Source organism: Salmo salar, chromosome 19 (assembly GCF_965601325.2).
Source record: "Salmo salar chromosome 19, fSalSal1, whole genome shotgun sequence".
Classification (NCBI taxonomy): Eukaryota; Metazoa; Chordata; class Actinopteri; order Salmoniformes; family Salmonidae; genus Salmo; species Salmo salar.
Window position 1 is genome coordinate 59,065,421 of NC_138309.1, and position 17,493 is coordinate 59,082,913.

General features: G+C 42.2%; 1 protein-coding gene across 1 annotated transcript; it reads right to left on the bottom strand.

Annotated features, from left to right (window-relative positions):
* Window positions 1-1,253: 1,253 nt before the first annotated feature.
* Window positions 1,254-17,409, bottom strand: LOC106579266 (pleckstrin homology domain-containing family M member 1). Its single transcript, XM_014159021.3, has 12 exons — window positions 17,149-17,409; window positions 15,939-16,030; window positions 13,807-14,054; window positions 12,739-13,386; window positions 11,982-12,411; window positions 10,971-11,148; window positions 8,650-9,618; window positions 4,818-4,963; window positions 4,370-4,563; window positions 3,717-3,780; window positions 3,371-3,528; window positions 1,254-3,267 (listed from the first exon to the last, which is right to left on the bottom strand). Exons 2-12 carry the CDS (start codon window positions 15,990-15,992, stop codon window positions 3,159-3,161), a joined length of 3,198 nt encoding a protein of 1,065 aa, XP_014014496.2. The 5' UTR covers window positions 15,993-16,030; window positions 17,149-17,409; the 3' UTR covers window positions 1,254-3,158.
* Window positions 17,410-17,493: the final 84 nt, after the last annotated feature.

A 17,493-nucleotide genomic window follows, 5' to 3' on the forward strand; every position in this document is an offset into this window, starting at 1 on the left:
TTGCTGGACACTACTTCAATGTGATGAAAGCAATGAAAATTCTAAAATAATACAGTAATGGAAAAAGTACCCAATTTTCATACTTGAGTAAATGCATAGATAGCTTAACAGAAAGTTACTCAAATGAAAGTTAAACTCACCAAGTAAAATACTAATTGAGTAAAAGTCTAAAAGTATTTGGTTCTAAATGTACTTAAGTATCAAAAGTAAATATAATTGCTAACATATACTTAAGTATCAAAAGTAAAAGTAGAAGTCATTTCAAATTCCTTATATTAAGCAAAGCAGACAGCACCATTTTCTTGTTTTTAAAATTTACGGACAGTCAAGGGTATACACTCGAACACTCCGACATAATTTACTTTGCTGCAGGAGGGTCTGGTGCACGTCACAAAATAGATGGCATTATGAGGAAGGGAAATTATGTGGATACATTGAAGCAACATCTCAAGACATCAGTCAGGATGTAAAAGCTTGATCGCAAATGGGTCTTCCAAATGGACAATGACACCAAGCATACTTCCAAAGTTGTAGGAAAATGGCTTAAGGACAACAAAGTCAAGGTATTGGAGTGGCCATCACAAAACCCTGACCTCCATCCTGTAGAAAATTTGTGGGCTGAACTGAAAAGAACATGTGTGAGCAAGGAGGCCAACAAACCTGACTCAGTTACACCAGCTCTGTCAGGAGGAATGGGCCAAAATTCACCCAACTTATTGTGGGAAGCTTGTGGAAGGCTACCTGAAACATTTTACCCAAGTTAAACAATTTAAAGGCAATGCTACCAAATATGAATTGAGTGTATGTAAACTTCTGACCCACTGGGAATGTGATGAAATAAATAAAAACTGAAATAAATCATTCTACTATTATTCTGACATTTCACATTCTTAAAATAAAGTGGTGATTCTAACTGATCTAAGACAGGGAATATTTACTTGGATTAAATGTCAGGAATTGTGAAAACCTGAGTTTAAATGTATTTGGCTAAGGTGTATGTAAACTTCCGACTTCAACTGTAGCTAATACTTTTGGGTGTCAGGGAAAATGTATGGAGTAAAAAGTACATTATTTTCTTTAGCAATGTAGTGAAGTGAAATAGTAAAGTACAGCCACCCCAAATAATGACTTAAGTAGTACTTTAAAGTATTTTTACTTAAGTACTTTACACCACTGGTAGTACAATAGTACACACTTTCTACACAGACAAACTATTTTGGAAAATGTGAATGATGCAATGGAACTACAAAGCGAACGATAACTAGATAGTCTTTATTCTTATGTTCATCATAATATAATAATTAGCATTTATAAAATGACCACACGAATAGAGACCTTCACACCAAGAGCAGTCCCCATCAGAAGCTGTCAAGACTAGAGACTTCATGCCATATTTTTTGCTTAAACTTTTTTCTTTCTTTTTTGTCTGTATACTGCAATTCAGCTTTTAGCTGTGAATGTGTACAAATCAGTCTAACTACTAATAAAACCTTGATATATGTCATAAAAACATGGGAAAAAGAGATGTAATGATATTCTGGTACCTCGTGAGTAACCATTGGAGCCCAGTGGCATAGTGTAACATAATTTCAGGACTGCTTTCAGTATGTAATTCTGCTTTACACATCGTCTTACATGATCTCGGCATCAGATATCAGGAAAGCCATCCGTTTCCTTCAGTTAACATTTAAAATAATGACATCTTCTCACAATGGTTGAATGGTAAAAGCATTCCCACACAAAATGATACATTAAATAATTAAAAAGGCCATATACCCTTTGAAAAAAAATCATGATTTCTCTGGGAGGACAACTGGCTGAAACTATTGAATGAAATAACTACAGGATAAACGCAGACCAATGTGTTAAGGTGCAAGTATGCAAAATGATTTAGAATATCCTGAAACATTGAGAAGTTCAGTTACGAAGCAAGAACATTAACGAACCAACACTCACTCTACAAAGCTGCTTTTTGGTTTTGCTGCAACATAAGCATTTTTTGTTATGTTAATCAACATCCTGTTATTTCATATGGCTTATCATACTGGTAGCATACCATAATGGGTGGGGAACACATTTCTGAAGACTATAAGCTTCTTTTCAATGCTAGCCTGGAACTAGTCTGATATTTTGCAGCAAAAGGGTTTCGGGGTAAAGTGGAGCATAAATCCTAACCCAATGCATCTAATTAATGACTAGCTCTTATAACTTGGACAGAATAATTTTTCTTTATGTGGTCAGAACTTATCAGATGGTGATAACATCAAGACATTAATTAAGAAATTCCCATTCTGAATTAATGGATTTGTATCAAGATGTAAGTACTCACAAATGTTGACATTTGGCAACTAACATTCAATAATGACAATCTACGCTTTGACCCTACAGTACCTAAAATCGCCCGTTTCTTAATTTTCTGTTTGTGTCACAACTTCATTGATGTTGCATGATACATAATTCTACAATCAATGGAACATTATGTTTTTGAGTGTAAAAGTTAAAAATAAAAATGAAGGCACGATCTAAGTTTGAGAACATTTTCAAGTGCAGATTTTTTTGCAGGTGTATATATGTATCCCGTCTTGTGGAACTGGAAGCAGTTTAATATTTATTTTATATGAGTGACTTGCTCCTTTGAGCTTCCCAGAAAGTTCTGTACAAATTTACAGCGAGCGTTTCCTGTAAACATGAAATAACTAGGTAACAAAACACCACAAGCCCCCAAACAATGACAACATCAATGTATAAATGTCATAGAAATTGCATCAAGGAGATTCTTGGCATCATCCTTTACTGGATTATATTGTTCATATGATTCCTTGGCTTGGACACTCAAGACATAGAGCTAATTCAGAGAGGTAAGAACATATCAGCTTGCTTCACCTTGTCAACCATGTCAATAGCAGAAACCTCTCTATGTTAGTGCAAGTTGACGAATAGCTCCTGGCTCTACCACTATCCAGTTCGGTTGATCACGTTTGGTCTGTGGTCGGTCCATACAGTCACACTTCCTAATTGCACTTGAGGTTAGTTCATGTAGAAAAAAAGAACCTAGAAGCAGGATGTCAATGTCTGCTCTTGTCGTTTGTCATTTCATAGGTCTCTGCAGCTATGGGAAGCCCACTGGGTCACAAAGAGCATTCCTGCAGGGTTGCCGGTTAGTCCTGCAGATCTCTCTCGAGGTACCTCTGAAGACGCAGGCATCGTGGACAGGAAGGCGACTTGGCCTTGCAGGTTGCGTGAAACACGGCCTTACAGTCTTTACACCTGTGTGGGAGACAGAGGGAGAGTATGTGAGGGGGGGTTGGGGGTAGGGTCAGTGAGTGATTACATTTCAGTGTATTGAAGTGATAAATGTCCAGGGCCCTACCTGGTGGTGGTGTCAAACTGGAAGGGGAAGATGATGTCACTGGCATGACACATCTGGCAGATGAAGCCCCTCTGGGTGCAAAGGTCACAGTGGTGGACGTGGTTGGAGGCAAACTGGATCAAAATGTTCAGGTAGGCCACATACATTCCCTCCGCTATCTGAACGAACACACACACACACACACACACACACACACACACAGAGAGAGAGAAAAAGCAAATTGAAACTTTTTACCTCCATCTACTTGGTTTTTTGGTGGTGTAGTTTTGCAGGTAAATAATGTGCATTGTTTCATTTAAAAGTGAATTGACTAACAGGGATAATTAAGTAATGACTGTATTGATACCTGTCGTAAGTCCATGACACTGTAGAGATGGCTTGACTCTAATAAGTATGTTCTTGGACCCAGTCTTGAGAGAAAAATAACAACACAATAGTTAAACAATAAAGGTTTACTGGTATGTGGAAATCATTAATCTAATCTTTGCCGTTTGGCCCAAGTCCAGATCACCTGAAGAATGACCTAGATGACCCGAGTTCTCAGGAAGCAGGATCAATATGTTAACCAGCTCACTTTGATAAACTTTCATTCTGCAATACTTAAAGATGCACTATGCAGAAATCGCTCCGCCATTTCCTGGTTGCTAAAATTAAAATAGTTTCGCTTAATTTCAGTTTATGTGACAAAACAAGCAGGCATAGTTTAGAGAATCATTTTACCATCTAAACTGCTGTGAAATATATTTTCCATATCCCAAACTATTTTATTTTCAGCTGGTATTCAAAACCGAAAGTAAAAGACGCAAAAACGCAACTTAAGGGATGCATAGAAATAGCACACATAGAACATATCTACCACTAATTAGACTTGCTTTCAATGAGAATGACAGTTCTCTAACATACATATCTATGTGGATTTGGTCAGGTCACCCAAAAAGTTACATATTGCAGCTTTAAACAAAAAAGACAAACATACAAAAGTGGATCACACACACACACCTGGTCTGGATGTTCTTGCACGCTCCGCTGCGGCAGGTGAGCAGGTAGTCTCCTAGGAGACGCAGCCTCTGTCTGAGGCTCTGTGCCTGGGCCATGGCCTCAGCATGCTGCCACAGGTCAGGGTTCAAAAGGTCAAGGTTGAGCAGGGGCTCATGTTCAATCTGAGCCAGCAGTTTAAGGGCATGCCTGGAGACCTACATTTACACAACCAGGGCAAAGGATGCATACAAGAGCATTTTAACAACAAACACAAATAATATTAAGGACAACAGTACTGGTTTAGTTCAATGTCAAAGGTAAAAGAAAAAAAAAAGTTATGCAAGGAGGAAGTTACGGTATGTTTCCATTATGATTATGTTGGAAAATTATTTTTATTTTTTATTGACCATTGATATACTTTGGCACAAATACTGTGTGTGTGTGTGGTCCATAGACCCTTGAGACTCACCTCCCGAGGTGCGAGGTCCCAGTTGTGCACCATGCGGGAGGGTATGACGATGGTGTCGCCCTGGTGACAAGCGACGCAGTAGTACTGCCCTGAGAACTCACACAGTCTGGCTTTCCCTCGGGAGACGCCGATCACCTTTGGACAACCTGCAGAGAAGAAAGGCGTTAATACAGTTAAAGTCGGAAGTTTACATACAGTGAGGGAAAAACGTATTTGATCTCCTGCTGATTTTGTACGTTTGCCCACTGACAAAGAAATTATCAGTCTATAATTTTAATGAACAGTGAGAGACAGAATAACAACAACAACAAAAAATCCAGAAAAACGCATGTCAAGAATGTTATAAAATGATTTGCATTTTAATGAGGGAAATAAGTATTTGACCCCCTCTCAATCAGAAAGATTTCTGGCTCCCAGGTGTCTTTTATACAGGTAACGAGCTGAGATTAGGAGCTCACTCTGAAAGGGAGTGCTCCTAATCTCAGCTTGTTACCTGTATAAAGGACACCTGTCCACAGAAGCAATCAATCAATCAGATTCCAAACTCTCCACCATGGCCAAGACCAAAGAGCTCTCCAAGGATGTTAGGGACAAGATTGTAGACCTACACAAGGCTGGAATGGGCTACAAGACCATCGCCAAGCAGCTTGGTAAGAAGGTCACAACAGTTGGTGCGATTATTCGCAATGGAAGAAACACAAAAGAACTGTCAATCTCCCTCGGCCTGGGGCTCCATGCAAGATCTCACCTCGTGGAGTTGCAATGATCATGAGAACGGTGAGGAATCAGCCCAGAACTACACGGGAGAATTTTGTCAATGATCTCAAGGCAGCTGGGACCATAGTCACCAAGAAAACAATTGGTAACACACTACGCCGTGAAGGACTGAAATCCTGCAGCACCGCAAGGTCCCCCTGCTCAAGAAAGCACATATACATGCCCGTCTGAAGTTTGCCAATGAACATCTGAATGATTCAGAGGACAACTGGGTGAAAGTGTTGTGGTCAGATGATACCAAAATGGAGCTCTTTGGCATCAACTCAACTCGCCGTGTTTGGAGGAGGAGGAATGCTGCCCATGACCCCAAGAACACCATCCCCACCGTCAAACATGGAGGTGGAAACATTATGCTTTGGGGGTGTTATTCTGCTAAGGGGACAGGACAACTTCACTGCATTAAAGGGATGATGGACGGGGCCATGTACCGTCAAATCTTGGGTGAGAACCTCCTTCCCTCAGCCAGTGCATTGAAAATGGGTCGTGGATGGGTATTCCAGCATGACAATGACCCAAAACACACAGCCAAGGCAACAAAGAAGTTGCTTAAGAAGAAGCACATTAAGGTCCTGGAGTGGCCTAGCCAGTCTCCAGACCTTAATCCCATAGAAAATCTGCGGAGGGAGCTGAAGGTTCGAGTTGCCAAACGTCAGCCTCGAAACCTTAATGACTTGGAGAAGATCTGCAAAGAGGAGTGGGACAAAATCCCTCCTGAGATGTGTGCAAACCTGGTGGCCAACTACAAGAAACATCTGACCTCTGATTGCCAACAAGGGTTTTGCCACCAAATACTAAGTCATGTTTTGCAGAGGGGTCAAATACTTATTACCCTCATTAAAATGCAAAACATTTTATAAAAATTTTGACATGCGTTTTTCTGGATTTTTTTGTTGTTATTCTGTCTCTCACTGTTCAAATAAACCTACCATTAAAATTATAGACTGATCATTTCTTTGTCAGTGGGCAAATGTACAAAATCAGCAGGGGATCAAATACTTTTTTCCCTCACTGTACACCTAAGCCAAATACATTTAAACTCAGTTTTTTACAATTCCTGACATTTAGTCCATGTTTAAGGTCAGTTAGGAACACAACTTTATTTTAAGAATGTGAAATGTCAAAATAATAGTAGAGAGAATTATTTATTTCAGTTTTTATTTCTTTCATCACATTCCCAGTGGGTCAGAAGTTTACATACACTCAATTAGTATTTGGTAGCATTGCCTTTAAATTGCTTAACTTGGGTCAAACGTTTTGGGTGGCCTTCCACAAGCTTCCCACAATAAGTTGGGTGAATTTTGGCCCATTCCTCCTGACAGAGCTGGTGTAACTGAGTCAGGTTTGTAGGCCTCCTTGCTCCCACACACTTTTTCAGTTCTGCCCACACATTTTCTATAGGATTGAGGTCAGGGCTTTGTGATGGCCACTCCAATACCTTGACTTTGTTGTCCTTTAGCCATTTTGCTACAACTTTGGAAGTATGCTTGGGGTCATTGTCCATTTGGAAGACCCATTTGCGACCAAGCTTTAACTTCCTGACTGATGTCTTGAGATGTTGCTTCAATATAACCACAATTTTCCTACCTCATGATGCCATCTATTTTGTGAAGTGCACCAGTCCCTCCTGCAGAAAAGCACCCCTACAACATGATGCTGCCACCCCCGTACTTCACGGTTGGGATGGTGTTCTTCGGCTTGCAAGCCTCCCCCTTTATCCTCAAACATAACGGTGGTCATTATGGCCAAACAGTTCTATTTTTGTTTCATCAGACCAGAGGACATTTCTCCAAAAAGTACGATCTTTGTCCCCATGTGCAGCTGCAAACCGTAGTCTGGCTTTTTTATGGCGGTTTTGGAGCAGTGGCTTCTTCCTTGCTGAGCCGCCTTTCAGGTTATGTCGCTACAGGACTCTTTTGACTGTGGATATAGATACTTTTTTACCTGTTTCCTCCAGCATCTTCACAAGGTCCTTTACTGTTGTTCTGGGATTGATTTGCACTTTTCACACCAAAGTACGTTCATCTCTAGGAGACAGAACGCATCTCCTTCCTGAGCAGTATGACGGCTGCGTGGTCCCATGGTGTTTATACTTGCGTACTATTGTTTGTACAGATGAACGTGGTACCTTCAGGCATTTGGAAATTGTTCCCAAGGATGAACCAGACTTGTGGAGGTCTACAATTTTTTTTTCTGAGGTCTTAGCTGATTTTTTATTTTTTTTCCCCATGATGTCAAGCAAAGAGGTACTGAGTTTGGGGGTAGGCCTTGAAATACATCCAAGGGTAGACCTCCAATTGACTCAAATGATGTCAATTAGCCTATCGGAAGCTTCTAAAGCCATGACATAATTTTCTGGAATTTTCCAAGCTGTTTAAAAGGCACAGTCAACTTTGTGTATGTAAACTTCTGACCCACTGGAATTGTGATACAGTGAATTATAAGTGAAATAATCTGTCTGTAAACAATTGTTGGAAAAATGACTTGTGTCATGCACAAAGTAGATGTCCTAACCGACTTGCCAAAACTATAGTTTGTTAACAAGAAATTTGTGGAGTGGTTGAAAAACGAGTTTTGATGACTCTAACCTAAGTGTATGTAAACCTCCTACTTCAACTGTACACACACGGTCTCTCCCATTAACGGCATGGTAAGGTAACTTAATGGAAACTAAAGTGTTGCCTGGTTAAGGGCAATTCCACGGTAACAGATTGACACAGACTAAGATTTGTCACTTAAAAAATAATTATGATTGCAAAGTTAAACAAACCATACAACTCTATGGACAAGGTCCACTTTTAGCAATTTCCACTGAAAATTTTACAAAAAACACTTGAAAAACAGTGGAGATGCAAGTTTGGTAACAAAATGACAGTTTGTGCCGTCATTTTGTTACCAAACTTTGCATATGCATTGTTCTTTAAGTAAATGTGTTTTTGTAAAATGTTCTTGTTTGCAATCCTTTGTTTTTGCTTGACTTGAAAAATCTGAGCATCAGTGTCACTGTTACTGTGGTATTGCCTGTAACAACTAGTAGGTTGATGAGATTTAGAGCTACCTGCACACTTGAAGCCCTGAAGGTCCAGTCCCTTCTCTGTGGGCACTGTGCATAGATGGGCCAGCAGCACCCCGTCCCCCTTCAGTCTATGCTGCACCAGTCTGTGGATGTTCCCTCCCGCCCCAGGTGCCACCCCGGGGCTCTCAGGCTCCCAGTCTTCTCCACTTTCCAGGTAGGAGTCCAGGGCTCCCCTGATGAGGCCCCTCCAGGCACGTGCCTCCTCAGAGCTCTTGGCCCTCAGCTTGAGCGTATCCCTGGCCGTTACAACCCTAAAGAAGGCTGGTCCACCCAGAGAAACGTCTGGGACCACGTCTCGGATCCCCTCGATTGGGTGGGAGCAGCGCAGCACCTTCTGCCCGCCTTGCATCCAGAAGCCCTTGAGAGTTTCTAAGGAGAGGGAGAAGACGAGAGGAGTCCAGTTGCGAGCCTCGGAGTCCTGGCAGAAGTACAGCACCGCTTCCTTAATGGCGTCTGACTCTGGGTCTGTGGGACGCGTCCAGTCCAGCTCCAGCTGTTGCTCCTGCTCAACCACAGTCCCCCCTCGCTCGGGACTGGCGGGTACGGAGGAGGTGGATGAAGGGGAAGATTTTGGGGGCTCATCCTGGGTTACACTGCTGTCAGAGAGCTGCAGCACCTCCCACTGGTCATCAATGAGGTGAAGCGGGCGGCACTTGTTGACGGCTTCAGCAATGCGGTCCACCCAGTCCTCGGCCTCATCGAGGTTGGCCGCCCGCATGAGGAGCCTTTTCCCGGGGAAGGCAAGGTCGAAGCGGCCCTCGGCCGAGGTGACGCGGGCGTCCTCGCAACGCAACAGGGAGCAATTGTCGCAGCAGGTGCGCTCCTCTGCATTCAGGTAGAGGCGGAACTCGAAGGGCGAGAGTTCGCAGTAGTAGTCGCGCCACATGCCCACCGTGCCCCGCCGCTCCAGGTGGCCCAGCTTCAGCAGTCCGCGGAAAGGGTTGGAGAGGCCTGAAGGACAGAGAGAAAGAGTGAAAGAGAAGAGGGAGAGAAAGAACGAGTTAAGTCAACAAGGATGCTATAGAAAAACTGCACAACAGATCTCTAAAGTGCATGGGTCTAATTTCTGTCCAGATAAAAATTTGCATGCCACCCAAAAAAAACTTATTTTTTTAATGACACTAAACCGGTATAACAGGTTTTATCTGAACATGAAACCACCGGGCAAAAATGATATTCAAACATACCATAAGGAGGAAGTACCAATAATTCTGTGAAGTTGTCAGCAAAAACGAGGAAGCACGATCATATACCAAAAAGGTAAGAGAATTCATGAACATTACTGGTAGGACTAAAAAGTTCTTCCTGGTTTGAGCCTAGATATTTGTTTCACAATTGACCCTTTGCTAAGCCCCGCCCCATACATTTGAGCAACCAACCGCAGTGCTCCAATGGACACATCGGACAAGCTCACGTTTCAAACGCATTAAAGCCACTGAAAGCTATGGAAAAACGGAGAGCATTCATGAAAAAGAAGACAAATTGTTTAAATGGCTGAATAACAGTGCACCAGGGGTACCTGAAATGTAGAGCCTGTTGTAGTATTTTTTTCATCCTAAATTATACTTTTGTTACATTGTTTGCTAGCTCAGCCGGTTAGCTAGCTCAGTCTCATTGACCACCAAACGTTGCTAACGCTTGCTAGCTAGCCAGTTAATATAACTTGTTTTCTTGAAATGTACAGTATGTTAGATAAGTTAGCTATATTATGAATAGAACTACAACATCATCTGTTGTTGACATCAGGATACGACTTGAGGGAACTAGTTAGCTCCAAAAGGGGTTAGTAGTAGCTTTGTCTGCATGACAGCGCATTCAGTGTCCATTCAGTGGCTAGCTAGCCACGCTACAAACTTACTTGTACCAGGTTCCTGTGAAGCAATTGTAATGACAGTCCACCATAACATACTCAACAGTCTCCTGATTAGCAAGGGGTTGTCTGTGTTGAATTTTATTATATATTAAAAACACAGTTTGAGATCATTGTGTAGGGTTTCTGAATGAGGAACGGAGCTTCCTTGGAATATTTTGGCCGAGGTTGCAACAGTAACCAATGACTCACAAACCCTGCCATTGAACAACCAAGTCTTTGGTTCATCTTAATTTCCTTGAACTTAATTTCCTTGAACTAAAGTGTGACAAAGACCAGAACAACATGTGCTGAAAACTAGGAACAATCCTTTGGCATACTGTCACCTCATGACCAAGGCCATTCGTATGGTGGTTACAACAGACTGCATCACAAGGTGTTCTGTGTACAAGAAGTGCTAGAAGAGTTGGTGTCCCTGGTTTTGGGAGCTTACCTATCTGCCTGCGGTGAACCACGCTGGGGGGAGACTGGGGGGTCTCGGGCTCTGGAGGGGGAGAGGTAAATCCGTTCACACAAGCTGGGCCAGACCCTAGCAAAGACTCTTCGGGGTCAGCCAGTTCCTCAAGGTGTGGCTTATAGATGTCATCCTCAGAGATCCAGGAGTGGGAATGCTAAGAAAGGGTAAATGGGTCTTAGTGGTGATTGGTTGCTAATTTATCAAATCTGGAAATAATTGTTGTTTCAGCTTGTAACCATATAAACCCACAGATGCTTTACTATTTAGCAAAGCTTTGCACAATATAAATTCTACTAATGCAGCCTAGACTACAGTGGAAAATATATCATTATCTAGGGCAAAGGTCAAGGAGAACTCAAATAACTTAAAGAGCGACTGAACACACCGATTAGCACGTTTTTTCTGTTACCCATTAGAAAAATGAGACACGGTAGACGTGGAAGCCTATTTCACTTCCTTAAAATCCCCAGAATGAATCTAAGACAACTCAAGAAATCGATAATTAATTTAGATGTTTTTGTCGAAGATGTTTTCGTTGCACAATTATACACCTAACTAAAGGATGTTTGGTGCAGTACTTCTCAAGTTAAAAAATTTGCAACATGTCTTATGTAAACCAAGTCAGAGCTGCTGGGCAGGTCTGTCTCACTGTCTATGCTATTGGATAGAGAGCAATCACCGCGGCTGTTCACCCCATGCTAAAGGTAAATGGACATCATCAACACCAAACGGCAACTTACCTGTTATACGCACGGATGCTACAAACTCCGTTTTAGGCTAGACTGACTTTATGACCAAAATTATCATACTTACACTTTGTCGTCAATTTTGACACGATAATAACTGTTTCTGACTCATATCGATGCCACATAGGCCATTTTCAAAGGGATTCGTTACTTTTAAAAGGCAGTCGCTCTTTAAGGTAAATCACATGACGAGTCAGACAGACAGAGGAATGGGAGGGAATAAGAGAGAGATTAAATTTACTGCGACTGAGTCTGTAGACACCGTCCGACTGAGCACGCTGGTAGTGCGGTGCAGGTTCATGTGGGCTGAAGGCTCCGAGGCGCTCTTAACAGAACATTCCGTTTTTTTCTCCTGTGGCGTCTCAGTGACAGGCAGGTGAGGAGTTGTCGATGTGCTCTCCACACAGTCACTGAGACTGGAGGGCCCTTCAATGTGCGAGTACACGTTGGAGGGGACGTGGGTCTTAGTGGAAGGCTCCTCCTGGTCTGACCCCAGTGAAGCAGGGTTAGAGGGGCCAGTGAGATGTGTGACATGCCCCTGGGTCTCGCTGTCGGAGCCACTGAAGGCAGTGTTCTCAGAGAGATGGTCTGCGCCGGGGGTGGACACGTATGAATCCTCGCGCATGGAGTCCTGACTGGAATGGGCACTCTCCCTGAAGTCTGCCAGAACACTGCATGGTTACAGAAAATAGGAGATGACAGAGGTCGTCAGAAATCACCAAATAAAACAAGGGACAACATGTTAGACAGTTCCTTTAAGTATTTAATACATTTCTTTAAACATTGTTAGTCGAATCATGTTGCTTGCATCACCATAATTGTGGTGGGTTTCATTCTTGCATAAGTATGCCTACAGGCATTTAGCTCAAGTTGCTTTGGATAAAAGCATTTGCTAAATGCAGAAATTATTTAGGCCCATGTCTAATACTGCTTTGGTGATCTGCCAAGGACCTCATTTATTAGCACAGGTACACTAACAACCCCCACACATTACTTACTCTTTGAGAGGCCTCTTGGCATTGCCATTGTTCTCCATGTTGGAGATTTCCAGGTCACATGGCCAGGTCTCCTTGTCTGGGCTCTTGGGGTCGTGACCTTGAAGCAGACTGTCAGAACTCAGACTGGAGGAGAGCTGAGATGACCCTGTGGTGTCCAGGCTCAAATTGGATGAATTCAGTGGGGTCTTAAACCCTGAGACCCCCCCAATCCCCTTCCCCAGTACCCCTGGCCCCCCTCGCTGCACTTCAACCGTATCCGACCCGCCGGACGACTGTGACGCCGTATCCCAGGATTCCTTGCGCTTGGTGAGAAAGGGGAGGTCGAGCGCTTCAGCCTGGGCGGCAGGGCAGAGGCCAGCCAGAGCCAGAGGGGTGGTGGTCCACTCGTTGAGCACGGCCGATTTGTAAGAGAGGTTGAAGGTGAGGGAGGCCAAGCCCTGGATGTAACTGAGCAGCACCTCACGTTCCTCAGGGTCCAGAAGCAGGGCGGAGGGCTGGTAGTGGGCCTGCAGTTTGGAGCCCTCGCGGAACAGGGAGGCCAGGTAGCACTCCATCAGGCCGTGGTTGAGGGCCAGCCGCAGCCAGGCCCGGCAGCGACCCGTGTCCGTACCCACGAAGCTCAGCTTCTCCAGCTCCGTGATCACGTCACTGAGGGCACCAGGAGGAGACATTACATCATTTATCATTACAGAGAATTGTTTAATGTACAGTATACACTACACATATTGAAACAAGCTACACCATCTGATCTGAAACCTTTACTATTGTCATTCTGCTTAACTTGTGTAGATAAAAAGCATTCAGCTTAACCACTGTAAATAAACATTATTCTGCTTAACTACTGTAAATAAATAGCATTCTGCTTTACTACTGTAAATTAATAACATTCTGTGATTTGTTATACACACTTATTGCAACATAAGAGGATATAAACATCCCATTATCTGAAATTCAACTTCTCTAGCACACTAACGTGATTGAGGGTGGAGACACTGCACTAGAGGCGTCTGTAGGGCTATCTTTTGGGGAAGTGGGATTCTCATTGTACAGCTTCAGGCATCGACCCACCCGTGAGTGACCGTCTTGAGCAGGCTCCAGAACACAGGTTGGGGGAGGGGTCCCCGGGACCCCCCTTTCCTGCCGCGTCCCCCGGCCTCGGAGCGAACATATTTGCTCTTGATGCCGTGGATAAAGATGGCCTCCAGTGTGCAGCACAGCAGGTTGGCGTCACCGTCCTCGCTGGTAACCACGACATCGGTTGTCACGTAGCGCTTCTGCAACGCCTTGAGTGACCACGCCAACTTCTCCTTAATCCACTAAAGAAATGATAAGGTTGGGTTAAATCACATAGCCCAACAGCTGAAACATTTCCAAATGTCTTCAACTGTTTGAAGTGCCACAATTTCGCAATGGACTTCCCCCGAAATTGGAAACAAAATGATGGCAGAAAAGATGTGTCATCACTTCGGGAAGGGTCATTAGCCATGTGAACATGAAACATACCCTGACACACATACTAGTCGCCTGATGTCAGCTGACACTGGCGAAAGGGCCAGAGAAAATCCATTTTATGCAATAACACACAAAACAGATTATTTATGAGCTACTGTTGGGCTGGAATGGGTTTTGGCATTCATAACAAAGCGTGTTCTGGGCATCTAATAACACTTGACCAAATACATGTTTGTCAAAATGGCCGACTACAAATAGGAACACTTTTTATCTTTATTTTCCCCAGAAAACAGGAACAGTGGACACTAGCCTACAATTTGAATTAATAAAACAATCCTTTGCCTCATTGACGTTGTCGATAAAACTTGACAATGACAGCATATTATTGATTATCTATGACATTTATCCCACAGACTACATTGCACAACATCTAGCCTAAATCAAACATCAACAGAGGTCAGTTAAAGGAAAACTCCACCCAAAAACTATCTTTTAGTATTTGATTCATTAGCCCGTTATTGATATAGACCCAAATTGTTTTGCATGTCAGTAATCAAATTTTCTAGATGTATAACTTTTAAAAACCAGAAACAAAGGCGGTATGAGACATTTTGCATCATATAATGGTGCGTTTTGCAGTCTATTACTAGAACAGCAAAGATAGCCTACACCACTTAAACAAACATAAAATCAATATCTGAAACTTATTTTAGTCACTTAGTTTAAAGCGTCTGTTATAAAGTAGTGCAATCACAAACTGTGACATAAAAACGCCACTACATCAGGGGCCGCATTAAAGCAGAAATCTGTTTTTTCACGCAAAAAAAGAGATAAAAACGCATAAGAAATATCTTGTTGCGTTTTGTAAACGCAGATTTAAAATGCTTCTTATTGTAATTTCTGCTGTGCATCAGACTAATTGTGTGCTTCAGTTGCACTTCACTTGGATGAAAATTCACAAACAGGCATTCTATCAGCAGACAGTGCTCTGACTGATGCGTCGCTACTTTTCTCCTGTACTTTTCTCGGTGTAGCCTACTTTTCTCCTGTAAAATGTAAGATTAACTTCCAGCAAAACATTAAGAAATGTAGCTGGCTGCATTTTTCTATGATAAACATTCTAAAGATCTGGCCATGCATTGTTTTGCCAAAAATACCTTGCTTTTTTATTGTAAGCTCATTTACTTGTGACTATTAGCCAAATGGTGTTGCACTTCTGTTGTCATCTGATGAAAATGATGCCATTTTCTGTCGAATGTGTTGCACTTATGTATTTTCTGCGAAGGAAAACTATAGTTGCAAGCACCCGATGACTCTATTGAAGCATAAAACACAGTTTTCTTTCAATATAAAACGCTGGTGAACTGGTTTAAACACAGATTTTTTTTGATGGTCTGCATTTTGAAAATGCATATTTTTGAATTCTAACGCGACCCCAGCTACTTGTCCACACGGTCACTTACGTGAATAACTATGCCATGTCATATAGGCTAACGAGTTTAACATAGTAACCTGGACTTCAATGTCTGTAAGAAATGTGAATTAGGGCATCCCAGTAAGCAATAAACATTAGGCTAAGAAATAAATATTAACTTAGGCTTAAAATACTAACATTGGTCACACATAGACAGGGTCGATGTGTCACTAAAACAGTGTCTGTGAGAGAGATCTGATCACCTTTTCAGAGTCACATGGAAGTGGTTTATGGGATTGGGTGGGCCATTAACAGTAAAAAAGGTTTAGCCTACCTGCTTGACGTCTTTTGCCTCTGGCCCTGTATCTGGGGTCTGTGTGGCTAGCATCTCGCCTCCAGGGATGAGAGTTACTCCCACATGACACGCTGTGACATACACATAAGATATCTCCGGTGGTTATGCTGACAACAAGCTGAACAAATAACCCCATGAAAAACACATTGTTACAGGGCTCTACAGTGTGACCATTTTACTTGCATATAAATATTTTGCTGTACTTCTTGACATTTTAATTTAGGAGCACCAGTGCGTCTAAAATGTACTATTCTAGCTTTATTACCTCAAATATTTGTCCTTGTGCTCCTAAATGCATTTGTGTGAGACTACATTTCTCAATTTAGGAGCACATGTGCTCCTTGTAGTTCTGCAATTGCCAGCCCCCTTTATTATCCATTTAGGTGGCATTTGACATAATTTAAGTAAACAAACACATCAAGAGCTGTCAGTACAATATTCTAGTGATAGTGACATTCATTGACAGAAGAGAGACTGACAAAAAGAGTATTTCCACATCCTGCCGAGTCACACAATTTAGAGATCACAAGATTGTTTTAGCTTACGTCTACATTTATGTTGTGTTGACACCAGCTCAGAAATCAATCACACGGTCTACTGAGGTTTTTGTTGACAGTAAGACAAATTGCCACAGAGAGAAAAATGATACCAGTGAGGAATAGAACTTCCTGGAAGAAGGGAACGTGAACGTACAGTGAGTGCTCACGAGAGCATTAACATGTGTTTGTCATAAAAGCTTTGTCTTGATCACTGGAGCCCGTCCCTTTATCCCAATTTGTATGACACTTATCTAACGGCTGTGTCTATCAAGTGGACAGAAACAACATACCTTTAAAAACACACACATACATACATACATACATACATACATACATACATACATACATACATACATACATACATACATACATACATACATACATACATACACACACACACACACACACACACACACACACACACACACACACTTAAATATATATGCTAAACCCTAATTCCCAATGACAATGTTAACGTCTACAAATGAGCTGATTGAGAACCCCCGGTACTGTCGTAAAGAGATGCTCTTAATAGAAGGCTAAATAAACAATATAGTTACATAAATACAAAAATGCATGTATAGATGACAAGAAACACAAAGAAAAACACAAGGAACATTGCGTTACTAACAAGCTAGCTAGATACATACGGTGTTATTGTTGGGCCAACGTCGTTAACTAGCTAGTTAGCGATATCCAAAACAAGCGATGTTACAGGATTTTTTTCCCACTGCTTTGTCGTTCTTGTTTGACTCCTACTTGGACAGCAACATTGTATCGCATGACGCCATTTCACAGAATCGTTTCTTTCACATGTACATTCCTGAATCGGAGACAGGAAGAAAAGTCGAATCGAATGTGTCTGCAACCTTTAGCTCAGCTTCAGGCAGAGATGTTCGAGAAAGTAGGAGATAGGAATCCCATTGGACAATGAATTAGGTATAAGCCTCCACCCAGCAGACTGTCGACCAATCGCGTTAATGTTGTTATGTTGC